The sequence below is a fragment of the Vidua chalybeata genome, chromosome 1 (assembly GCF_026979565.1).
Source record: "Vidua chalybeata isolate OUT-0048 chromosome 1, bVidCha1 merged haplotype, whole genome shotgun sequence".
Taxonomy (NCBI): domain Eukaryota; kingdom Metazoa; phylum Chordata; class Aves; order Passeriformes; family Viduidae; genus Vidua; species Vidua chalybeata.
In genome coordinates, this window is record NC_071530.1 from 55,736,869 (window position 1) to 55,764,440 (window position 27,572).

At 40.3% G+C, this 27,572-nt stretch overlaps 1 protein-coding gene across 6 annotated transcripts in view; it reads left to right on the forward strand.

The window, feature by feature from the left end:
* The window catches only part of ITGA9 (integrin subunit alpha 9), a 273,508-nt gene that overhangs the window by 119,452 nt on the left and 126,484 nt on the right, over window positions 1-27,572 (forward strand). For all 6 annotated transcript variants that reach the window (XM_053967746.1, XM_053967754.1, XM_053967764.1 and 3 more), the window contains 2 exons: window positions 8,815-8,964; window positions 21,691-21,767. In XM_053967746.1, coding sequence (XP_053823721.1) covers window positions 8,815-8,964; window positions 21,691-21,767 — 227 coding nt within the window. The remainder of the gene's footprint in view (window positions 1-8,814; window positions 8,965-21,690; window positions 21,768-27,572) is intronic.

The window sequence follows — 27,572 nt, forward strand, 5'->3', positions numbered from 1 at the left end:
CTATCAAAATATATTTTCCACTGCTATTGTGATGTTTCAGAGCCATCCAGTCTTTCTATCCACTACCTCTGGACTCTTCTAGCAGATTTTCAGCCACCTGGACCATTTGAGATACCAGGGTTCAAACTGAAGTGACATCTGTACATCTGTCACTTGGTACAGGCTGATGCTTTTCTCAAACAAATCCATTGCAATTCTAGGGAATGTAGCAGGATAATCTCATCCATAGATGTTTGACCTACTGATAGTAAGGTGACCTGCTGGATATGACATAGATATACTTTAAGACAGTGTGAGAGAAAATGTGCCCCAGGACCCTGTTCTGGTACCAGCCCAGACTGTTAATTTTGGCAGTGGTCACAAGGGGCATGGCTAGAACTTGGAGGTTATTCTATACCAGCTCATGTAATTTTCCAGTAATAGGACAGGGGTCCCTTTTCTGGGTCACATAATGTGTCAGAGGGAGTGGTTGGCTATTGTAGGGGGTTTTCCTCATGGTAAGCATATGAATCATTTGCGTCTTTCTTGTACATATTTGTATTGTTGCTGCTACTATTCATTGTCTTATTTCATTGCTGTTTCCAGCAAATTGTTCTTATCTCAGCCATTTTGGGCCTCTGGGTCTCCAGCCCACTGCAGGAGGGAGAAGGAGAGAAAAAGTAGAGTAAGCAAGCAGTGCATGTTTTGGAGTGATTCTGTGGGAACACTAAATTGGGGAATGCCATTCTTAAACCACCACAGACTTATATGCATGAAGGGGTGGGGAATCCTGCCTCAATTCACATAAACCTGTCTTAGATGGTTATTTTCCCTGAGAAGTGACAGGTACATTCAAAAGGGAGCAGGCATTTAGTCAGGTACTTTGTGAGATGGTCAGTGGGAAACACTGAGGAGAAGAGCATGTCCTTCTCTTGTGTCCTGCACAGACATTCTGGGAGAAGCCTTTTGATTACTTTGCTGTTGGCTCCTAAAATGTGCCCAGATGCTTCTGCCATATTTTTTTCAAGAGAAAGAAGGAAAACCATCATGAGGAGACGAGAATGAAGGAAGGATGTCTGCTTTCTCTTACAGAGTAGGTCAGAGGTTTACTCATGGCTGTGAAGAAGCAGATAGAACTCAGGGAAAGCCTGAGGGGCACAATGCCATTCAGTGTCAAACAGCAGGTGTCAGCTGCTGAGCTGCATTATGGCTTCAGTCTGAAATACCACATGCAGCAAAAGGGGCATAGGATCAGCAAGGAGGGCTCCTGACCACCCCTGTGGGCTATGGCCTCAGGAAGGGGCTGGAAGAGTCAGTTGTCACCCCAGTCCTTGGCTCTGAGGACAGCTTGTGTGGGAGATTTTGCACTGGAAGTTTGTTGGGTGACACATACACACAACTGGTTTTATCTAGATGTGTATAGGAAGAAAGCTAGACAAGCAAATACAGTATAAGAAGAAAGCAAGATAGTGAACAAGAAAATACAGTACATGAATGCTGAAATTAACCATGAAGTTGACAACACTTGTCCAGGTCTATTGGTGTGTTCCAGATCCTTTGGTCTGATCTTCTAGCAGACCTTTTATCATATATGATGACTTAGGGTCCAAGGATCTTAAACCTATTCTCCTCTAACAGCTTCATACACAGCCCTCCTGTGTTTGACTTCTCAATCAGGGTTGGAGGGGAATGCTGCATAAAAGGAAACAGGTAGATGAACTAACTCTTATTCTCCACTCAGTGCAGTTTAAGACACCTTTAAAGGAAATCTTTTTAAATCTTTGTTTTGATAAAACATTGTGTCAGCGGTAAATGATATGTGGAAACTCCAGTGGAAAAAAAGGAGTATATGATAAGTTATGTATGTGCAAGAAGAGTCTAGATTTAATTATTGTGCCTATTCTGTATACTATTCCCTGCTGAAATAGATTATATTTTCAGAAAGAGAACAAAATAAGTAAAAGGTTGAATTGTTGCCTCTATTCCTCCTTCTTGGGTTCTCTTTGCTCTCTAAATGAAGTTTACATCTTCATTTCATAAATACCCATTAGCTCCTGGGCTTTCTAAGGATTTGTATTTTTGTGCTGTTAGTATTGCAGGTGTCTTGTCATATATTGCAGATTGGTTGTGCTTTGCCTGGTACCAGGAAAAAGCTGGGCATTTTAACTCAGCAGGTCTGTTTTCTTCAAAGGGGAGTAACATGATTAGATAGACAAGGAATTTTCTGTATTTTTCATCTAAAAAACCCCAATGAAAGTCTGAAAGTGAACTATAAAAGAGAGAAAGGGAATGGGTAATAAAAATATAACTGAAAATAGTAGATCCAGTAAAAGAGCTGACATTCAAATGTGTAAAAAGAACATGAAACTATATTGCCATAATGCATTTTAGTCCAGAGCTGGAAAATCAAGATCTGAGATCACTAATACATAATACCGACTTTGGATGGCAGGCAGTAACTGTACTTACTGATTACCATGAGAAGATTATCCCTAGTATATTATTCCTGAGCCTTTGTAACCTTTGACATGAAATGTTTGCACTATTGATTGCAATTTCTCCTACGTCCACATTAGTAATACCTTTATGATGTGCCAGCTGATAGCAGGAATCCAGGTGCACAAGGATGGTGAGCATTTAGACTCACTAAGTGAGACTGTACTCAGCTTGGGTTTTGACTTCCAGCTCTTCATTCAGTGTCTCAGGATGTTCTCTCAATGCATACAGGCTCCCAGGCACCTGGTGTTTATTTAACTAGATTTAGGATTTGATTTTTCTTTCTCCAGGACATCTGTCCACATTTCAGTGTGTGTGTCAAGAGGAGTTGCTGACCTAATGGAAGCAGTTGTGTGCTGGAGTAAAGCATTTAGGAAGAGGATAAAGAAAGCACTCCCATTCTTTTGAATGCTAACCCTAAATAACACTAGGGCATGTGACACTCTGCAAATAATTTGCTGACCCCCAGATTGGGGTGACCCCGGGAGGTGGTAAAGTCTCTCCTCCAACCCGGGTCTTCAAAGAAAGACTCAGTAGTCTTCAGTCGTCTGGTCTCAAGGTAGTTTATTGCATGTTATCTCAAGGCACACACACTCCCTAACATTCTCTCTGACTCCTCCCTCTGCGTCTCTCTCCCCATCTCTCTCTGTCTCCATCTCTGTCTCTGTCTCCCCTACCCAAGGGCTGGTGCCATCTTTTATATCACACATTACGTATTAAATGTTTATAGTTTTTCCCCAATGCCTATCACCTATATTGAACAGTGACTTTCTACTCTAAATCAATCTGTGAGTGCCAACATCACCAAGTACATGGAGGATAGGAAGGAGAAAGAAGGAGGACAGGGCACACCCAAATCCCTCCATCTTAGAACTTCAGACCCCCATGTACAAAACTCAGACCCCTCTGAACAAGGCCTAAAACCCCCCTGTACAGCACTCAAAAATCCTTCCTTTCACTTTGTGACTACTTCTATTATAATATCTAAACTTTTGTGATTTCTTGTTCTTCCTGCAAGGTTGGTAAATTGTTCCATGGATCAAATTCAAAACCACAGGTGTTTCCAACTGCCTGCCAGGGTCTCAGATGCTTCTGACCTGGACCCAGAACATCCAAGAGTGTCTGAGGGACATCTTGGGTTCCGACAATTTGCCTTTTTTTTTTCCCCTATTCTAAACTTTGAGATTCTTCAGAAGTCTTGTAATAGTTAAGTTTAGCAACAATGTCTATTCACCTACTTGTTGAACTGTAGCCGTCAAAAGATCTTAAAACAGTAGTATGTATGATTGAAATATCAGGCCTCTGATTGCCTTCATATACTATTAATTTGACAAAAAATTCACCTGTAACTTTGTAAATGAGCTTTTACCAATCAAGTAAACTTCTCATTCTGTGTCTTCTCTGGAAAAGAGGTTGCAGTTATTTTTTTTCTCCTCTTAACTACAGTAACATCTTAAAACATTAAAAAAGATATGTATTAAAGAATCTCCAACTTGTTTGTAATGGAAACAAGATCTTTTCTAGCTGATTTTGCCATGATCATGTTACATATGCCTTTGCAGTGAGGAGACATCAACTCTAAAATTATGCTAGTCTGAAATAACTTATTACAAGTCCTAGAATATCTTTATCAAAGTAAGCAGAGGACAGAGGAAAGCTCTTGAGAGGACAAAGGTTTTTATTCTTTGGCATAGTAGGAGACTGAAAGTATTAACTTGCACTGGGACTTATCACCAAGGTATGTAATCTTGGAGTTGGTAAGTGTTGCAAGGAACAGGGCAAGGAAGTTAAGCAGCTCCTTATTCTTTTTCAGGTATTAGAATGACATGTACACATTCATTCATTTGAAATGAATGAAAATCTGTCTTGAAGTTAAAAGCCAATTTGTCCAATTAATAGTCTTATTAAATTGGATGGCTTTTAAGCCTTGCACCCTGGATGACTCACAGTTTAGAGAGGGAAACTGAGATAACAGGAGAAGACAGTTCATTTTAAAGTCAAGCATTGTCATCTTATTGGTTCATAAGCTATAATGTATGTTTATTAAGACCTACAGTGGTGATTTCATTTGATAGATTGTGGTGGTAGTGGCTTTTGTTTCTGAAGGCTGGTGGGAATTTGAGTAATTTTCAAGATCACTGGTCAGGGAACTTTTTATCTCTTGACACTGAGTTGAGTATTTATGTGGTAGTGACCTGTGAGCTGATTAAAATTTTATGCTGGATTAGCATTAGCATAGTGTCTTTCATACATTTTGCAGCATAAATACGTTGTCTGTTAAATTTGGATTGTCAAATTTATTCTGTGTATTTGAGCCTGTAAAAATTCCTGGTCTAATTTTAGTGCTTGTTATTTAGCACTTGAAAGAAATACATTTAGACTAAAAGTTTCAATCGGTGTGCTTTAAAAAAAACGGTACTGGAATTCATTCTCTGTCATTTAACTAAACAGAACTTAATTCTCAGAAGTACTGAAAAGCAGGGCTCAATTCAGTTAAAGCTCTGGAATTCATGCATGGGTTAAAATCCTGAGGATCAAGTCAGAGAGAGTAGGAAAAAGGCCAGACAGGTCAGAGAACTTTCCCACAGAGAAAGAAAAGAGAAACTCCAGAAAGACATGAACAAAAGCACCAAGCAACTGTAGAAGTTATCCTGATGATTATGTGTATTTCTTCAGATGATGCCGCTGAAAATTAGTTAATATTCATTCTTTTAATGTGCCATGTTTCATCCTTTATTCCTTCTGTAGGTTGTGGGCATTATTTACATCTCAATTTATTTCTCAGCCCATTGACCATAATTAAAAATGGAATTTTGTACTCTCTAGGGTCCTTGTTGCAGATTTTCACCTTGTTGAAGAAAGGGGTTTAAATGTGATGACTTACTGAGCTCATGTACAGTCCCCTGAGTCTACTGTGGCACTGAGCCAAAAGAAAGCTGAAATGATAACCAGTCTGGCAACCACTTACAACATGAGTAGAGTAAATCCTATCACTAGACTAAATTACTCTGTCTTGCTCCAGCCAAATTTTCTTGAATTCCTGATGTGTGTGGGTTCTTGGTAGCCTAAAGTTCAGGTTGTAAAAGGCAGTGGCTGCCTGCCAAGACATTGTGCCTTTAGGATGTTGGACTCTACATTTGTGTGTTGTCATGATGTTCCTTAGTCCATATCTATTAAAAGTGACAAAAATTATTTCTTACAGTTATCACACTCCATTTTCAGTTGGAAATTATGTTCAGAATCACAGATGTGACATTTGATCATTGCTCTTTCATTACTTTTCAGATTTTTAAGACTTTTTGGTACTGAAGTCAAACAGAAATACAGTCATAAATGGCAGAGGCTTTGCTTTCTTGCTTTCTTCTGCTCTGCTAAATCAGAGAGAAAAAAAGGAAGGAATATGTGGCCATGTACAGTTACTGCCACAACATTCAAAAATTTATTTGAGATGATTGTTCTGTGAGAGGAGATAGCAAACCTTTTGCTAGGGTAAGCTTTCCAATTCAGGCACGGTGAAAATTTGCACCAGTTCAGTGACTCCAGTCTGTACAGATTATGTATTTATTGCTGTTACTTATTAAACCCTAGTTGCATAGTTGTTTCTGTTTGTAATTGGAACTCCTTGTATATTACACTCATTGTAGTGTCCTTCAAGACTTTTTTCAATAACTGAAGCTGTGCTGTCCATATGCTATGATTTGCCAGGTTTCGTTTTTCAGGGCTCAGAAATGTCTTTAGCCTGTACCACTTCCGCAGCATAGCAGCCTTGTGGTGTCAAATGGTGATTACATGTAAAAGCTGCTTGTGGAAATCATATCCCTTGACAAATCCAGTTTTTGCAACTTATACAAAAAATGTACGGTTTCCTTGACTTGAAGGATATTTCAGTCTATCTCAAACCTTAATCGCATTGAATCTTTTGACTTCTTCTTGGACATCAGGAATACTTAAAAGCTATCTGCAGACTGTGTCATCAATATATGATTCAACACAGGAAGCGATACATTTGGGTAGACTGAAAATGAAAGAAACTGATTCTCTTTATGTGTTCATATCCCAGACAGTCTGTGGTGTACCTGTGATACAGAACTGTCCTGTCTCTGTCTTACTGAGAACAAATGCCACAGACTGTTGCCTTTGTTTTTTGAAGGATTGTGAGCAGAAGGGAACATGTGGCAAAATTATTAACTGGGCAGCATTCATACTTTTATTCTTACATAAAGATCAATGAGTCTGTGAAAAGTATTTCCCAGGGCTGTGGTGGTGGAGAAGTCAAAATTTCACTACTAAAATCAAGTAGAACTCCAGGAAACAATAAAGGTGCGCTTCAATGTTCATCAAAGTCAATAGGAAACTTACCTTTTGACTTTAAAGGGCATTGGACTGAACCGTGCAAGACCATATTAAAACATGTATAAGTGATTTAGTACTTATTCTTACCATACTGCAGTAATAAAATTACAAAAATAGTAGGTGGATTTGAATTTAACCCACTGCATACATTTTTATTGTTCTGTGTTTACATGGTTGGTTGTGTACAGTTGGATTAGGTGGCAATTTGCCTGATGATTTGTGTTTGACTGTTGCTGTATGGCATGCTCTTTTATAGTCTTGTTTCTCCGTATACGTCACATAGGCTGATAACAATCCTTACTTAAGTTAATAGACTTGATTTTCTGTGAGAGCAAAGCTACCAGCTTCTGTGAGTTGTAGTGTTGTTATTTAGTAGTCGCAGTATGGTACAATGCCTACCTTGGGAATAGGACTGAGAAAGGGGCTGCAGGCATGAATGTCTCTTCTGCTGAGAGGATTAACGGTGCTGCAGATCATGCATAGTCCTTTTTATGGGACTGGAAAGAGGTCAAGCTATCACTACTGCTGCTGTATCTGTTGTTGATCAGTGCTCTTTACTAAAAAAGCACAAATTGCTCCAAGCAATGTGTAGTTTAAACTTCAGAGTACTGGTGGACATTCGTATTATGGTAGGGAATTTAAGGGCTAGCTGAAGGTGCAGGAGGGTAAATGTCATCCAGCCTGATATTTGCTACTGTTCATCCAACTAACCAATGATTTGGGAATTTGGTTAGTCACTAATCTTTGACTTCAGAGATCTGTGGACAGTCAACATATTGGAGAGAGCAAATGGTTGTCTTGAAACAGATCAAACAGGGTGGTCTGAAAGGGCAGTTAGTACCCAGGTTTCCCACATCTGGAAGATGTAATTTTAAAGGCATTGCATCTCAATTGCTTCTTGCAGTTGGCCGACTATGTTCAGAGAAACCCACTAACCAGTGCAAGGCAAAGTAGAGAGCTGGTCTATCTGAAGGTTTGATGTGCTTACTTATGGGATTTATTTATTGCCTCAATTTCATCTGTGCTGAATTAATGCTATGTTTTTAAGAGGAATGTTTAAGAAAATTTAAGAGGAATGTTTGCCTATGAAAAGGTAGAACATTTGCACTTAAATTTTCTGGTAAGCTGGATTTTGGAAGTCAGGACTGAACAGAACACAAGTGAGCACTTTGTCTTGGCACAGCAATCTGGATTTAGGCATTGCATGTTGTGACAAATGGTATGAATTTTATGGCTTGGGTTCCAGCAACAAGAAAAAGTGATCCTTTTGTCTCATCAGCCAGATAATATGGCACCATTCTATACATCTGGTATGAAACCTACAATACACAAATAAAGAAACTGAAAAACTTTCTTCTTTTACAAGCTGAATGTTGCTGTGCTGAGGATGGGGGAAATGGTAAATTTCGCTTTGAGAAACATACTGGAAGATGGATTTTCTTGCCCCTGTATGTCTGTAATCCTATTTTATAGTCACATTAGTACCTGTACTCATCCATTCATTTGATATTGCAAAACAACAAGGGAATATGGAGTTTTCTGTTCTTTTAATGAGTGGAGTTCACTGGAGGTAATCTCAGGCAAAGTCTAGGATTTTGAAACCCCAGAGATGAAGATTATTTGATCTTTGCTTTTGCAGGAATAATTTAATTGCTTTCTATTTTTCTAAGAAAATATTTTAATTGAAAACCACTTGATTTATAGGTGGGCAAAATATTCCACTGTTTTTGTTTATTGAAGGCTATATCCCAAAAGAATAACTTCTTTAAAAAAAAATTAAGCTTCTGACTTGTTCATTGTAATGTGCTTCTTCCTGTTTGACCTGGAGAAAGATGAAGGAAGTAGAGAAACCTGTCTGCAGTGTTGAATCTGGTTTAATTGCATACTTAATGAAATGATCTTGTTTAATTGAATGTATAATTGTTGTAGATAGAAACTTGCTTGGCTATATGCATAGGTGAAATATGTGTTTGTCTTCTTGTACAGAAAAGAGTCAAGGACGTCATCTCTCCAATTGTATTTGAAGCTTCATACAGTCTTGGGGAACATGCGATAGAAAAAGAGGACAAGGAACTAACTGCTCTGAAGCCCATTCTTCGCTGGAAGAAAGGACAAAAGATAGCACAAAGGAATCAGGTCAGATTTGGACGATGTTATTTCCCAAGAAGGCCTGTGGCTGAACTTACAGCAGAGTTGGCTCTAAAAGTGGATTGCCAAGCTCTGGGTCATTTGCACACAGTAGCCTTTTTGTACAATCTTTACTATTGCTAACTTCAGTGCTGCTCTGTGATGTAGTAAAGGCTTGTGCCTCCAAGGCTGGGCAGCACAAAGTGAGGTCACTTTCTTGTTTCAGGGTGTTTGCGCTGGGAAGTGAAAGATGAGAAAGGTCCTACTCCTTCTGGTTCTTCCCTTAATGTAGGAGGTTCCTGTGAAAGGCTTGGTCCTGGCCTTCTTTCAAGGTTAAGCCTTTGTTAGTGCCGAAGGGGACATGGGAATTGTCTGAGGGGAGAACAGTGGGCAGAAGAACAAAAAATTTGCCTGACTGAACTATCCTCTTTCCTTGAAGACTTCACACATCCAGTCATGTGGCAAGGGAAACGTACTCCTGCTGTTATTTTAGGACATGCCATGCTAAAATAGGATGGTTTAATTTCCCTCCCCTCCCCTTTTCTTTAGCTGTGAGAAGTCTGTCTGGAGTAGATGCTTAGATCTGGTTTTTAACCTTAATAAATTAATTTTCTATTGATATGATAGCATCATCATCTGTAGCATTGCTTTCTGATTCTGCTGATAAGGTCCCTGAACACTACTTAAAAAAAGTAACTAAAACATTTTATTTGCTTCACTATATAATCAAGTGCTTTGAACTCTATTTGGTTATAATCCTTGCACTTTAGAGCCATGAATTTTTATTCAAGTATGCTTTATTTTTATAAATTTATGAATGAAAGATGCATTCAAGAATTACTTGTTTTTATGAAGAGAGATTGTGGGGCTGTTGTGTATATAAATTTTGTGTTGTTGCAACAATATGATGGGAATTTGTGGAGAACTTTGGAACTTGAACACTGCTGTAAACCTGAGTGTTACATGAACAAAGCTTCTTGTGTTTTTTATGAGTGGGCTTAAACTCAAAAGGTCACATCTTGCCCTGTAGGTGAGTCTCAGATCAATGTTAAAATACCTAAATGCTGAGGTTATAAAGCAGGAACAAAAATACTTTGGGAATTTCTCTGACTTGTTTTCTTTTGCAATTTGGATGGGAGGGAACCAGTTTAACAATCCCTTTTCATTTGTTTTCCAGATGTTGTTCAATTAGATTAGTAAGAAAAGACTTTTGACACTGTGTATGCTGGCAAGTGTGCTTTCAGCCAAGGATGTGACAAGAGCTTCAGAGATAGTGTGGCAGTCATGGTGACAAAGCCCTTATAAAGTAGCCTCAAGGCATGGTGCTGGGGTCCTCAAAGACTTAAGTTAATGGGAAAACTGGAATGTAGCATTCTCTTTCAGAAGTCTTGTTATCATGTAAGTCAAAATAGTTTTAAAAGGCCAAAAGGGACAGTAGGAACCAAAATTATTATAGTAACGGGTTTACATTTTCAAATAATCTAATGATTATGGAGGAGCCTTACATTTTGGAGTCCAGTTCAAGACTCTAGTGTTTTCTGTTTTCAGAAGATATGGCACAGGTGAGGTCAGATAGACAAAATTAGTGTTAGTGTAAGTACTAATGTCTTCAAATATAGCTAGTTTTGTGTTGTTTTCAAAAGCCCTAGATCTTGCTGATCCAGAAGTGACTTTCCATTAGCTTCTTTGTTGCCTCCCAAATCCAGTTGCTACCTTCATCCACAGGAAAAAGTAAGTCTTCTTGCTTCAGGGAAATTATTTTGTGTTTAGAACTGGATTTGGCTTAGTTCTTTGTAAATGGTTTGTACTATAACATTTATTTTTGCATACCCACTGTATAAATACATATTAACCAAGAAGGAGAAAGCTATCCTGCCAAATACAGTGGGGATTTGTTCTTAGTAGTATCCAGTAATGTATCTTAGAGTTCAAAATGTGATAGGCTAGAATTCTGCCTGTTCTAAATATTGTAATAAAATCACCAGCTACTATGTGGATGGAGATACCATTTTGTTTTCAGAAAATATTCTCAGTAGATTTAATTGTGTCACTATCTCCAGGACTTTGTGAGTGCCAAAACTGTTTATTAGTTAAAAGATATAGAAAATGTCCACAACCTTCTCTTCCTACTGTGCCACTGACTTGCAGTGAAAATTTGTGCCCAGTGTTGCATTTCTGGGTGAATGAGACTGCATGTTTCTTGGATGAACTTCACCTTTTTAAAGCAGAGGTCTGTTTTTTGAAATACTTGTGTTTGAAAAGCTGCTTAAGTAAATTAATTAGCTTGGTTGGCAGGCATGAGAGAGTATAGAAGGATTTTCATGGAGATGATTTATGAACGCATCTAGCGATCTTTAGTTTGCTGCACAAATAATGCCATTCTGCATTTTAAAACATGCACATGCACCTCAGTCTCATACTGAGAACAAAGAGATGACAGAGCTGACAGGATGAAATGCAGTGTCTATACACACAGCGTGATCCGGGTTTGTCAGTGGTGTCTTCTCCAGAGCAGAGATCCCTGTGTGATGATGAGTCATGTCATGTCACTGTCTGCAAGCTGAACTGTGCCCATGACATTTCTTGGCATTGGAATGACATCTTTATTCTGGCAAGCTGTTGAAATGCCAGAATAATGCTGATGAAATGGCTCTTGGCATGATTTTAACTTATGTCAACTACTGCATTCCTAGCCATCAGTCAGGACTTAGGATGCTCCTGTCTTGGAGGCAAGGGCAATTCATTTTACTGGTGCAGCTGAGTAACTTAGTACAGCTGTCAGTAGTTGGGTAGGTGGTACATTTGAAGATTAACACCTAGGCATATTGGAAGTCCTTGGAAGACTGCAGGGATCTGTCTAATTGTCATGTTCCATATGAAATAGCTTGCCACAAAACTCCTTCCTCCTTGGCAGGGCAAGCTCCCAAATTATCTTTTGCATTTATTCTTGCAGAGATCATGGGCCACCCTGCCTGCCTAATTGCAATTGTTTTCTTTTTGGTTGGAGTGGGATTGCTGAAAGCAATTTATATTCTTCCCCCTGTCATCCCTTCAGTGGTGTCTCTTTTGCTCTTGATGAGTTTTGGTCAGCTGAAATAGTGGACAAATGACTGCATTTGGCTTAGATGGCCTTGACAAGTGGCAATGTGCTAGTCAGAGTCTTCCACTCAGTGAAATGGATGAATTCCCTTGTAATTCTTCTCAGCTGGAAAGGTTTGGTTCTTCTTCAGCCTGTAGCAGTGCATGGGGTTGTTGTGACCAAGGTGCAGAACCCAGAATTGGTCTTGTTAAACCTCATACCATTGGCCTTAACCCATCGATCTGGCCTGTCCAAATCCATATGCAGGGCTCTCCTACCCTCTAGCAGATCAACACTCGCACCCAAATTGGTGCTGTCCACAAACTTACTGAGGGTGCATTTGATCCCCTTGTCCAGATAATCAATAACCATCTTTAACAGGACTGGTCCCAATAGTGGAGACCTGGGGAACCCCACTAGTGTCTGGCCACCAACTGGTTGCAACGCCGTTCACCACCACTCTCTGGGCCCAGCCATCCACCCAGTTCTTAACACAGCAAAGAGTGCACCTGTCCAAGCCACGGGCTGCCAGCTTCTCCAGGAAAGTGTTGTGGGAGATGGTGTCAGAGGCTTTGCCGAAGTCCAGGTAGACAACATCCACAGCCTGCCCCATATCCACCAAGTGGGTCAACTGGTCATAAAAGGAGATCAAGCTGGTTAGGCAGGGCCTGCCCCTCCTAAACCTATGTTGTCTGGGCCTAATGCCCTGGTTGTCCTGTATGTGCCATGTGATAGTTGCCTTTTTCCTAACTTGCCAGAAATGAAATTCGAGATGATTTTACTGAGGAGGTAATATAAGAGCAGATCTTTATTTGAAGGTTTTCAGAGGCAGTTATGGAACGATGTGCAGAAAAGCCCACCCCACAGAGATGAGTACATATTTATAGGTTTTAGGAAATTAGAATAATTGATAAAAAGCACCCATTAGGAGAACAAGTGGTGATTCAATTTCCTCACAGGTCAAGCCCTTTGGTACTAGCTGTACTTTATGAAATGTATCTCAAAGGGTTTTTCTCGGCCTTGGTTCCCAGGAAAAACCAAGATAGGATGGGGGCTTTGCACCTCTCGGGGCTTGGAGCTCTGGAATTTGTTTTGTCTTCCTGCCTAGGGAAAGGCCATGGAAAATTACTGGGAAAACTAACTACTAGTACAGTAGGCTACAGAGATACAAATACATGTGCGAAGGCTACAGAGAACATATAACAGAAGAAAAGGCAAAACCCAAACTGGCATCATGATCACACTAAAGATGATCAGTTCCATAATTGTGTCAGGCATCAAGATCAGGCTAACAGGCCTGTAGTTTCCTGGATCCTCCTTTGGCCTTCTTATGGATGGGCATCACATTGTCCAACTTCCAGTCACCTGGGGCCTCCCCAGTTAGCCAGGATTGATGGTAAATGATGGAGAGCAGCTCTTCTGACAGCTTCCTCATCAGCTTAGGATGGATCCCATCTGGACCCATAGACCTGTGACTATCTAAGTGGCTCAGCACATCCCTGACTGCTTCCTTTTGGATTACAGGGGATCAATTCTGCTTCCCGTCTCTGTCTACCACCTTTGGGATCTGGTTGCCATGAGAATAACTGGTCTTACTGTTAAAGAATGATGCAAAGAAGGCGTTTTGTGCCTCAACCTTTTCCTCATCCTTGGTGACTATGATCCCCTTGAATCCAATAAAGAATGGTGATTTTCATTGGCCCTCCTTTTGTTGTTCACGTATTTATAAAAATATTTCTATTATCTTTTACAGCAGTGGCCAGATTAAGTTCTAGCTGAGCTTTCACCTTTCTAATTTTCTTTTTACATGGTATAATGACATTCATATACCCTTCCTGACTGCCACTTCTTCCAAAGGTCATAAACCCAAGTTCCACTGAAAGCTCCATGTTCAGCCACTCTGTTCTTCTTCCCCAGTTCATCTTTGGGCACATAGGGAGGGTGTTTTCCTAAACCTTTAAGGCTTCCTTCTTAAAGTATGTCCAGCTTTCCTGGACCCCCTTCTTATTAAGGATTGTTTCCTAGGCGGCTCTCTGAACTAGTGTCCTGAACAGGCCAAAGTCCACCCTCCTGAAGTCCAAGGTGGAGGTTTTGTTGACCCCTTCCTTACTTCACCACAAATGGAATACTCTATTATGTCATGGTCACTATACCAAAGATGTCATCTGACCACCACATTTCCCACCAGCCCATTTCTAAAATGCAGGTCTAGCAGGGTACCCCTCTTGCTAAGCTCACTTACCAGTTGTGTCAAGAAGTTGTCTTCCACACACTCGAGAAACCTTCTAGATGGCCTCCTCTCCACTGTGTTGAGTTTTCAGCAGACATCCCATAAGTTAATCTCCCACAAGAACAAGGGCTAGCAATTGTGGAACATCAGCCAGAGGCTTACAGAACAGTTCATCCATCAATTCATCCCGTTTGGGTTGTCTATAATACTCTTATCAGGATGTCTGCGTTGTTGGCTTTCCCCCTGATCCTTACCCACAGATACTCAATCTTGTCATCATTATCCTTGATAGACAGTTGAAAGACTGCTTAATGTACAGAGCCACACCATCACCTCTTTCTCCCTGCCTCTCATAGAATCGTCAAGGTTGGAAGAGACCTTTAAGATCAAGTCCAGCAATCAACCCAGTACTATCACTATAACCCCTAAAACACTAAACAACATCAGTTTACTAAACAACACCAGTGCCAGATCCACATAATTCTTAAACACCTCCATGGATGGTGACTCCACCAAAGCCCTGGGCAACCTTCTCCAATGCCTGACCACCCTTTTTCTAGTATCTAATCTGAATTCCAACTGTCTCAGCTAAAGGACATTTCCACTGCAGGCACAGTAGAAGAGACTGGCCCCTACCTCACTACAACCTCCTTTCTAGTAGTTGTAGAGACCAGTGAGGTCCCTCCTGAGCCCCTCTTCTCAACAAACCCAGCACTTCAGCCATTCCCCATCAGACACCTTTTCCAGACCTTTCACAAGCCTTTTTGCCCTTCCTTGGAGATGCTCCAGTACTTCAATGTCCTTTTTAAAGTGAGACACTCAGAACTGAACACATATGGCCTCACCAGTACCAAGTACAGGAGGGTGATCTCTGCCCTGGACCTGCTGGCCACACTGTTCTTCATACAGGCCAGGATGCCATTGATCTTCTTGGCCACCTGGGCACACTGCTGGCTCATATTGAGCATTCTCAGGTCCCTTTCTGCTGAACAGCTCTTGAGTCACTCTTCCCCGATCTTGTAGTGCTGCATAGGCTTGCTGGAACACAAATGCAGGACCCAGCACTTCCCCTTATTGAACCTCATGCTGTTTTCCTCAGCCCATTGATTGAGTCTGTCCCCATCTATCTGCAGAGAGCAGATTAACCCTCCCACCCAATTTGATGTGTCCTGCAAATTTACTGAGGGTGCATTCTATGCCCTCATCCAGATCACCAGTAACTATTTTAAAAAGGACCAGCCCTAAAACTGAGCCCCAGGGAACACCACTAGCAACTGGCCACCAACTGGATTTAGCTTCATTCACTGTAAGTCTCTGGGTTCAGCTGTACAGCCAGTTTTTAACCTATCGAAGATTCCACCTTCTGAAGTACTTGTAGCCATGAATTGCAGCACTCCAGTCTTGTAGGTCATCCCACTTAATTACCATGATGGCAACTACATCATAGCTTTCCCACTGCACAATGGCCTCCAGCTTCTCGTTTGTTATGATACTGTGTGCATTGGTGTAGGTGCACTTCAACTGGGCTATTGATTTCACCCTCAACAGTGGTATGCTGCCCCAGGCTCATCTCTAATGAGCCTGGTCTTACTCCTTTCCACCTTCAAACCTAGTGCTCTCTGCCTTCAAACCTAGTGCTTTGATGAAGTCTGTGTGAAGCTGAGGGAGCTTGATAGCTAACCTTCATCCCCTGCACCATGCAGTACCAGCACACTGGTTTCACTCCCCTAGTATTCCTGCCTTTGTCATGTGTTCACTCCATGTGAGGGGTATTGTGGAAATCATGTATTCTCATTTTAGCCAGCACATCTGATGAAATCCTGGAATGTTTTTCACTGTAATAATTGCTCTTCTAGTGGGAATTTAAATCAGCTATTTTGTTTGGCTCAGCAGCATATATAAATGGACTGTTTCCATGAGTAGTATAGTAAAGCATGGGATGCCTCAAAAAAAATCACTCTATATTTCTTTTTCTGTGGTCAGTAGACATGTAGGTAATAGCTTTATTTTTCAGACAACTTGAAGATTTAAAATCAAAATAAATTCAGGTCTAAAATCAAGCTCCTGTATCTATATTTAGGCACATTGATGTAATTGGTTTATAAAGCTATAAACAGAAAATACTTACTAGAAATGTTAGTGTGAGAGTTGCTTACAGCTCAGCATTTGAAAATTGCATCATATATCCTGGTTGCTAAATAAGAGCCAGGAACTTAACTTCACCAGATAACATGTTGATAATCAGATAGCATCAGTATCTAAAAACTAAAGAATTATTAGAATGACAAGCCCCCTTATTTAATTGTTTTTGTGTTACTAGCATGATCTAATTGCTAAGTCATCTCTGCGCATACTGCAGGGATGGTGACAATTTACTGGAAATCAGTGTAGATATTGAAATACTGTATTTTTAATCCTGATTATTTTGCATAGCATAAATATTCCCACAGAAGTCCATGGCACAGTTTATGAAATTAAAGGAATAGATCCTCAAATACCAAAGGCCAGCTCTACCATTTTTTAAGGGATGCCATCTGAACCTTTTATAGACTGATGTGTGAGGCAGTTGTTATATGTCTGATCTAGAGTGAATCACTATTCTTTTATCCAGTCCATAAAATGACATGTTTTCAAGGGTTCTTTTAAGAATTCTGTTTCTCTCCCTTTTCTTCAAATACTGACCTTCAGCTGTTGCTTTCCCTTTCTGTGAAAGCATAGGCAGAATTCTAACTAGAATAGTGCTGGAAACCTCTCAAACTCTTGATAGTACAGTTTGGCTACATCCTGAAATTTCTGTGTGCTTTCCTGAATTTTGGTAGGTTGAATATTTTGAAAAGCTTTTTTCCCCCCTTAATTTATTGAAAGACTTCCAGTATTTTCTGTGGACTGCAGTGGCACAGGAGATACTTTATTTTTTATGTTTCCTGTTCTCTCCCCTACTTCCAGAAACATAGATATGTTTAATTTTAGATAGCCATTGAAAGAAAGTGAAGCAGTTTAATAAACCTGGTATGAAATCATAGATCACCTTCCTCAGAGCACAGAAGTCTGATCATTAGGCTGAAGCCAGACTCTTTCTTATTTGTTTTACCTCCTATCAGCTTTCAGTAGAGTCCACTACCAGCAAGAAGGAAAAGGAGAATACCTATATGCCCAATACCCAGCAGCTTTATGCTTAGGATGGGTTAGGATACAGGAACTAGAGATTTATCTCTCTCCTACTTTCTCCTACATTTACCCCTGGCCTTTATCACAAAATGTGGAATTTAGTCCTTACGCTCCTCTTCATAATGAATAAATATACTTGCTCTGAGGCCCTGATCTGACTACCTACGTAGACATATTCCCTTCCTAATCAGCTCTAGATCTCTCCTTACTGTAAGTTTGATTGTGTACAGATGTGTATATTCACTTTTTATGAGTGTACTTTAATGTAGGCTTTTTGGCTTACTCTTTGGAGGACATGGGTGCCATCCATCTTTCCTAACCCCTCAGGGAGATATCTGTCACATTACTGGACCTTCCAAGGAGCATAATCTTTTTTATTCAGAAAAGTTGCCATGCAGAATTTGAGAAAATTGTGTTTGTCAGGAAAGTTTAGTGACTTGGTGGGAACTGCTCTGGAACAATTTCCCATAGCTGCTGGTTTCTGTGCATCAGTGGAGAGAGTGCAGAGAGGAATTGCGAGCCCTTGAAATTCTGGTTTTGGCTCTTCTTTCCTGAACATCTGGTGATAGCAGGAAGTCTGAGAGGCTCACTGAGAATGAACTTTACACTAGTTTTGTGTTTACACAGTGAAGATTTGTCCTAGAAGCATTGAGGTTATCCTGTCCCTGTTACTGGGCACACAAACACCTATTTTTCTCGTGGAAATGCTAGACAACTATGTGGTGGCCTTGAGATAAGAGATGCAGCTGTGTTTCTCATGGCAATTTTTACCCTGATCTCCACCTCTCACCTCATACTCCTCAATTTTTCATGTATGTATTTCTTATGTAAAGAAGCTTCTTGGCCATCTCTGATATATATATTCAAATCTGTGAGACACTTGGTACAATGTTAGTGGAATACAATTAAATTTGATAAAACCACTGTTCAGAATTGCTTCTCTTCACTTTGGGTAACAGTAACGGCAAAAATTATGAGCTGCTTCCACGGTTAGTTTCATCCTACTTCCTTTTTTCAATTGTGAATAACACATACAACCCATGGATTACCTTCCTCAACAATTTTAACACATAAAGAGCTCTATAAATCCTCAAAGCTGGTATTGTAAAGCTGCAACCACTTTAAAGATTGCTTGGAGTTAAAATTAGTGGTAATGTTGTAGTAGGGTCTGCACCATATCCCAGGAATGGACTCCTACTTAACAACATGCAGTGTTAAGTTTGGTACAGTTTCTGGCCCAAAGAAATTGCAGTTCAAGTAGACCAAGTAAGGGCACAGTAACAATATACAAGTAGTGTTCACAAATGCTATGATGCCTTAAAGTGTGTTTACTTCTTAATTGTTTGGGAAGGATTTAAACAGCCAGGAATTAGTCAACCTGAAAGGCAGAAGTGACAAAAGGGTGGGGAAGAAAGGCTCGTGTTAGCAGAGAAGAAAATGGAGGAAATAGACTGTGAGAAGCTGGAGGCTCGAGACTCTAGAAGACATATGAAAAGGGAAGGTGGAGAAGAGTCCAGGTAGACCAGAAAAACAGTGAAAAATAGCAAAATAGTTCACAGATGTCATTAACCTGGAAGTGGGCTGCTGAATCAATTGTGCCTGCATCTGTGGGTCCTAGGAGCCTGTTGGACTGGAAATCCAGACCAGCCAGCTGCTTTGAGGTGAGAGAGCTCCCAAAAGACCCTGAACAGATTCAAGATCCTCCACAGAAGCAAATGGTTCACTCCTACACAGCTACAGATCTTGGAACTCACCATCCTTACTTCTTTCTCCTAACCCAGTGTTGTGTAGAAACCTGGGTATCTATGACAAGGAAACACTCCCAATGTATTTCAAAGTAGCTTGCTCTCTAGTACATGATATGCTGGAAGAGATACATCCTCAGCCATTTTAGAAAATGAAGTATTTGTTCATTCTTTCTGAGTAATGGTAACTGTAGATTTAGTAAGAAAATTCTAGGATTATTAGATAGTTACTTAAATGTACTTACAGTATCTTATACTTTGAAAAGTACAGATAATTTCTTTGATTGCTGTGTTCACTTTGCCAAGATTTCTACAATTCAAACAGAGAAACTGACAGGCTAGAATTTTTTTACAGTTTATTATTCTTTCTCCTCTGAGGGTTATCAAGCAGTCTTTCCTATGTGAAACTACTACAGTGGTTTGAGGATTAATTCTGAGGACTTTTGAAACTATATGTCTGAAATGTGCCATGTTTGAGAGAGAAGCCTGGTGCCGGTTCCTGTCTCATTATTTATTCTTGTCCTTTGGTTGTGGTAGTCTTTATTAAGGATGAAGGGTAAGTTCAGTCTTCGTTTCTCAATCCCTCAAAAATTTCACTTCTGAGATTCTGAGAAAGCAAAAGGTAGGGAAGAAAAATTAAAGAGCAAAGTAAATAATCCGGATTAGCTGGCCACTTTCCACCTTGCTTCTTTTGAAACGCAGTACAACCTACAGCACAATTTGATATCTGTTGTCAAACTGATGCCTTAAGGAACATAGAAATAAAACAACACACTTTCAAGACAATATTAGTATAGGAGGTAATACAAAGGCTGATCTTCATTGGAGGCCTCCAGGAGCAGATATAGAAAATGCCCACCCACGCACAGGGTAAAAACAGTTTTATAAGTTTAGCAAATTAGCATAATTAACAAAAATCTCCAGTTAGAGACAGAAGTGGTAAGGTAGTTCCTACTTGGTTCAACCCTTTTCTAAATCCCCCCTGCCCTTAGATAAGAACTAAACTTTTTTTATGAAAATGTGTCTTGAAGAGCTGGTTTCAACCTTGGCTCCCAGGAAGAACCAAGATAGAATAGGGGCCCTGGACCCCCGGCTTGGAGCCTCTGGAATGTATTTTGTCCTTCTGCCTATCAGGGAAAAAGGTAGGGAAAGGTACTGGGGCTAGCTAGGAACTATGTAACTGTGTAACAATAGAGCTATGAATATATTTTAAGGAAATATAAAAGCAGTAAGGCAAAATTCATTTTGGCATCACAACAATTAACTTCATAAACATTCACTCCTTTTTGGTGAGCTCACACAGCATAGAAAAAGGAGAACAAACTGCCTGCTTAGTCAAGAACCTTCCTGGAAAGCAAACGACTAGACGTGTCTATGCCCGCTGCTTAAGATTCAAGTCTTTTTCCAGTCCTGATACAGTTGGGCAGAGCTCTTAAAAATGTATTAACTCAGTATGGTTGGCATTTTTTGCCTTCTCAGTCTCTCCAACCCAATCTGATCGTTACATGTATCTTGCACAGATTTTCCCTGTTCTTGCGTTTATGATTGAAATATATTTTCTTTGGTAATAGAAGTCATGAAGCCTGTAGAAATGAGCATTCATTTTAAAGGAGGAGATAAGTGGATTGTCAGGTTTCCTAGCTGAACAGTGTTGGCAACATTCATGTTGGGTATTTGAATATTTGGTAGGCTGAAGAGCATGACACCTCTGAAAGAATGAGTCCTCCAGCCTGAAAAGTCTAGCCCTGTGTTTAGAAAGGTGTTGGTCTGTAGTCTAAACAGCAGGGGAAAGTAACAATGATCTAAATGGCATCTTGGTTTCTTCAATGCAAAAAGCATGTTCCTGTTCTCTTCTTTCACTTTCTGGTGGCTGTCTCATTTAGCCATGATAAACAACTGCCACTTAAATAGTATGCCCATATGTTGTCCCTTCATAGTTCCTAGCTTTATCAATCTGTTACATTTCCTCAGTATTACCAGAGTTCACAAGGTTGACAGTGGTTCCATTATTTGAGACTATCACTGATACGTAACAGTCTTTGTAATTTTCTACTGCTTGCATGATGGCAGAAATGCTTCCTGCCAAATATAAAATCTACGGAAAATGTTTGCTGTATGATTTCCTTACTTGCAATCCTTAGGAATGAAAATAGTTTCATAAGTACTTCATACTCTGTTTCATTTTTTATGCACATAGCTGGGGAAGAGAAAGAAGAATGACAGAAATATGGTATTAGCAGTTACTCTTGTCAGATGAGAAGGGAGAATGGATTGAGGAAAATCTCTGAGAGAGAGTCTAGATTTGATGAAACTTCTCGTTCAGTTAGAAGATAATAAAACCAGTTCTGACAAAGATAAGATTTGCCTCATCTTGAATTTTTTTAACACTCACACCATATATCCCTGTATCACAGATTTTGGTCTTGTTTTTATTTTGCCCAAGCATGTTCCTTCTTTGAATTTTGATCTTATTCTTCTCATGTTTTAACAGTTCTTTCTTCTGTTTTTCACAGACTGTTTTTGAGAGGAACTGTCAATCTGATGACTGTGCTGCTGATCTGAAACTTCAGGGTAAATTATTGCTATCTAGGTGAGTAGGTGAACTTTTATTTTCTTTCTCGCACAGTAGTATGCCATTCATTTTATGTGGAATGCCATTGGAAAGTCAAAATACAAACATAGATGTTTTAGATCCAGACTAAAAAGATGGTGACAGTGATGTGACCTTTAGTGCAAAAGGTCTTGAGATGTTCATAGAATTTGAACTTGTGGTGGCGGCCTCTGGTCACATAAAGTGCAAGACACCTTCACCTTAACAGTCACAAAGGACAAAAATAGAGAAAATAAATAGAATAGCAGAGAGAGACAAGGAAAGTAAAGATGCATGCTCAAATCAAGTACCAATGTGGGACATGTAATTTTTCAAAGAGAATAAAATACTGTTCATGACATGGTAGGAGTAAAACTGCCTGCAGAAAAGTTTGTTCTGTCACACGTAAGGTTTCAAAAATCCCCTCTGAACATGGCAAATTAACTTCAAACTACTGTTTTCTGTTTCTCAACTTGCAGTTTTGCAAACTCTTCTAAATACTCTTCCTTTCAAATTCTTCTTGTTGCAACTTGGGGATGAGTGTCTGATTTCAGTTTCTTCTGGGATAATAAAACTCATCAAATAGAGTAGAGATGAAGTTTATGTTCTGTCTCTTGTGACTGGTGTTATGAGTAAGGTGTGGTGGTTGGCTCATGCAAACAGTTTTTTTCGTCTGGGATATTTCCACTGATTCCGTGGACCCCTGGGGACACTTGTGTGGGGAGGCCTGCCGCAATTTCAGCAGCCCACCCCAGGCCTCTGGTGGGCCCTTGGACCCAAGCTGGATAATGAGGGAATGAGGAGAACCGACAAAGCAAAAGTAAAATTTTTTTTGCCACGGTCATTTTTCTCATGTGCACGGGTTTGGCCAGTGCCTGTAATCTGGGTGTAGGAGCCGCAGGAGGGGGGCGGAGTTCAACTACTAGCCAAGAGGGCAGTGGTGGCGGAGGAGGATCTCTAGCGGGAAATCTAACTGCTAGGCAACAGGACAGAGGCAGGAGAGGAAGCAGAAGGTAGTCTTGTGCTAACAATATGGGACAGGGGAGGAGTAGAGAAAAATCCAGGAGAAGTAAAATAGTACCATTGCCCCAGGTACACCGACACCTTGAGAACCACCAGCAGTCTCATTGTCCTAGATGCACTGGCACCTCTAAAACCACCAGCATTCCCATAACATCAGGTGCACTTCTGGCAGGGAAGTTAGTTTCTCCAAAAGTATCAGTATTCCCCATTGGCCTCGGTGCACTGACAACTCTAGAAGCACCAACATTCCCCATTGCCTAGGGTGTACTAGTACCTCAGAGACATCCACACCCCTCTCAGTGTTAATCAAAGCAGAGACCCAGATCAGGGTCCCACATGTTGTTATTGTAGGGAAAGGGGATACCTAAGGAGGGATTGTCCTCAAAGGAGTAAAGAATGAAAACAAAAAATACCAAAGTTCCATATGTTTTTACTGTGAGGAAAAGGGACATCTAAAGAGAAATTGTCCTAAAAGGAGGGAGATTTGGGATTAGTTTAAGGAAGCAGAGAAGAAACAGAAAGTCAGGGGGTGGGCGAGAACAGGATGTCATTGTGGGCCTTCAATAATCTTACCATTAGGTCCCCAAGGGAAAATTTGAGTTTTTTTCTTTGATTGATGCAGGGGCCAAGATAATAAATCAAGTGGCTTTTGGGGATACCATAAAGCAGAAATGGGAAATTATCAATACTGGGGCAGAATGTAATTTTCTTGGGAGGGATTTATGAGTACAATTAGAAATTGGGATGCTGTCAAAAGAAAAGGGGCTGATAATGAAATTGTTCAAATAAAGGGGGTTGAGAAAAGGAGAATGAGCCTCATTGCATGGGAAAGATCAGAGAATCAGAGTAAATGGAACATGATGTCTATTACAATTAAAACAACGGATGGAGGTCACCCAATCCAAGTTCGTTAAAATCCTACCTCCTCGGAAGGGTGTAAGGGATTAAGCTTGTGCAGTTAAAAATTTAATAAAATGATAAATGAAATTCTAAAACTGGCTCCTAAGGTTGAAGGTAGCAGTCACTTGACTCTTGGTTTTTATTATTATGAAGCAGTCTACAGTGTTTTAGCAGCATTCGATAATCATTCAAAGCTATGCAGAAAAGGAAAACCTCCATAAATTTCAGAGTGTATTTTAGACAATCACGTTTAGACAATCACGGCCTATCCAGGCAACTTCCCAAACACAAGACCAGAGGGGATGTGAGTTGTTAAAGGTGTCCATTACCAGATTTCAATTTTGAGGGAACTCGAGGACCAGTGTAAAAGTTGAGTGAAGTGTAAAAAGGACAGATTAGAGACTTGGAAAATGCTCTTTTCAGACTCAGCCCATCTATGAGGATAGGCTGGTGCCCTGCTGTGCAGGAATCTTTGATGGTGGTGATGGAGGGTGATGGTTCTATGAGCACATGTCTATGTGTTAGCATTGAAGCACTGCATCAAATCAGGCATGCAGCACATTGTTAAATCCCAAATGTGGATAAGATGTTCTTCCTCTCACATTATCAAGGGTTAGAAATTCTGAAACGACCAACTATTATTGATGGTGACAAGGTCCCTTTCAGGTGTTGATAACAACTGAGACAAACTCAGGACCATCAAATGAGGGTAGACTGCACCAATGGTGTGAAGGACCTGAAAGTAAACTCAGCCAGCAGACTATACATCCTTCCCCAGGCAGCTGAGGGTAACCCTAAAAAGCAGGACACTAACTTCTAATGTGGCAAGCAGACACCCATTCAAGAAAACCTCCTTGTGATTTGTATTGGTGGTTTGGGATACCCAAGGAACAAAAGACTACAGACTCGTACATCATCCCTAAGGTGGTTTGATTTCTCCATGAACAAGGGGGTAGGGGGTCTAAAGTTATCATTTTGGAAGTCAGTGGAATTTGTCTTGGTGTGTCAGGTGCAAGACCTCTTGAAATCCATCCTTAGTTGCATACCTCCTCTGAAATGTCCCAGTGTGACACGTTCTATCTTGATTAGGTTTGAAGGTGTGACCAGAATAGTACGGTAATTCTTTCAACAGGCAACCCTGCTACAGCAAGTTAAAGGAAGAGCTGTTTGTGATGATGATCTTGTGTTGTGAGTTCAAATCAGTGTGGATGGACCGAAACAAAATGGGAAGAGAACATCAGAGGAGACCAAAATTCATATTTCCAATGCTGACAGGAAATACGCATGATAGAGATATAAGTCTGCAAGGCCAGATGGCAAGACCACATGGATATCCCTACTCATCATAAAAAGGGCTGGTTATGGGCAGCAACCCCATAGGCTGTGTCTGTGGGACTGGGAGTACTACTGGACCTCTGGTGCTTATTCTACTCCTTATTCTACTTCTTATGTTCTCAGGTACTCAAGCAGACCCCTGCCGGAAGTGTTACCAAAATCTATATTATGGAAAAACTTGGGGTTCTTATCTGGTGGCCCACACTCACATAAACAAGGCTTGTTACAACTCGAAGAAACTAGAAACTTGCAACATTCAAGGACAAACCTACAGAGTGGCAGAAAATTTAGGACCAGGAGGAATAAGGATTGAGTTCTGATGCCCCTGGGGAGAAAAATGAATCTGTTTCTCTAAAGCTAGACATAGGTATATCTCAGATGGAGGTGGAATATAACATCTGGTAAAACAAGAAATAATACGGGATACTGCCAAAAGGCTGGCGAGTCTACCTGTATCCCTCCAAGTACAAAAAACAGATATATATACACAAAGACACAAGAAGCACTGGAGAATGAAATAGAACTACCCAAATGGGGACGGAACCTATTTGTGGACCTAGGGGAAAGAATGAGTTGGGAATTCAATCTCACTAACTGTTGGGTATGTAGAGGACCATCGATGAGGGAGGAGTGGCCATGGAGAGGGGTAAGCTTAAGTCTTGTGGAACTCCACTAAAATGGAATCAAACTGAGGGACAGAGGACTGATAGACCTGAAGGGTGGGTGCTAAGCTCTGAGACTATAGAAGAGGAGTGCATTTGGAGAACTGGGAGGGCCTTCTCTAAGAAAGTAGGAAAGACCCCTTCTAAAAGATATAAGGTAACCAACAAGGAACAAACCTCTGGTGGGTCCCCTCAGCTCCTCAGCAGCTGTGGAGAATTCATAGTGTCAGTACGATAGGGAGGAAGCTCTCTCCCAATGCAATGTGAGTCCTTCCCCCAAAACAATCAACCCATACATATGAAGATATTCCAAAAACAGTTCCATATTGGTCAGATATAGGAAACACCTCTAAGATGTGGATGGCCCCAGATGGCCTATTCTGGATTTGTGGAAGGAGAGCATATACAAATTTACTCCCAGAATGGAAAGGAAGCTATACCCTGGGATTTATAATATTACGTTCTTTGGCGGGTCTCCTATTTCTCCCCTAATACAATGGTTTATCAAATTAATAAGCAGTGTGGTACAGAACATGTATTTGGTAGCTATACCTACAGATCAAAACCAGTTTGTTGGGTCTCCTCAGAGGGTCATGATTCTAAAAAAAGAACAAAATAGGAGACCTGCTAGAGGAAGCACAACTAATATACAAAAGGTATGAACTAATACCATGGGACACAGGAAAAGAATCCAAAATACAGCCCGAACCAAGTGTAACCAAATATAAGGAAAGTACGTTAATGTAAATTAATTTTACTACATTAATAGATGTTGTATGGTTGATTGCATTGTACATTGTAATGCAGTTGATGTTGGACTGACTCTAAAAAGGATAGCTTTGAATGTTAGGGTGTGAATTATTCATTTACACAAGCCAAATAAATGAAGTATCAAGAGAAAAAGGGGGAATTCAGAGGTAATGAACTGAGGTGATCTGAATAATCTGGAGAGCATTCCAAGGATCACAGACAAGGGGGAAGGAGAGCCAAGTTTGTATGGGCTCTGAGAAACTTTAATTTCACACCAGGGAAAGACACTTCAGCCCCCAGCAGAAAGACCAGGATTATATTGGTAAAAGGGGGAAGGTATAATGTATTGACATTAGTATGAGACATGTATGATATTATGGCTATCTCTCTGTGGATGGAAACTACTAGTGTCTGTTGAATGGGAAGGGCTTGGAGGCCCAGAAAAAGACCACAATGGAGGAAGTACTAAAGGCAACTAATATTGGAAGGTGGCAAAATTGAGAGAAGTGACAAAGGATTGGAGGGTGAAACCAGGTTGGCCTCTGTACTTGCCACCAGGAAGATCATATACACCTACTATGGGTAGCAGCCCTATAAGGCATGGTAGGTGGAAGTAAAAGCCATATTAGACCTCTGTTACTCCCATTTTTTGTCTGTGACTTGCCTTTTATTACAAAGAACTACCCATGTCATGAGGGCCCTCAATCATTTCTTCAAGGAGACCGAAGGTTTTTGCTGCTCTTAACCACATCAACAGACACTATTAGGACTCATTCAAGTATAGTTCAAGTTGATATAATCAGATATAAGGAGAACAGGTTAAGGGAAGCTGATTTTACTAGACACTATATGAATTGGTACTGTATTAATGAATGTTGTAATATGGTTGATGTTGAGTTAGAAAATTTAAAGTAAATATGGTTAATGTTGGGTTGGTCAATTTCAAGTGTTGTAATGAAATTAAAAATAAGAATAATTTGCATGAGCCAAATAAATGAAGTATCAAGAAAAAAAGGGTGGATTGTTGGGAGTAAGGTGTGGTGGTTGGCTCATGCAAATGAGTAGGATTTGTTGAGTGTGGTGGGGAGAGATGCTGTTGGGGTTGGCAATTCTTTTGACATATACATTTGTTGTT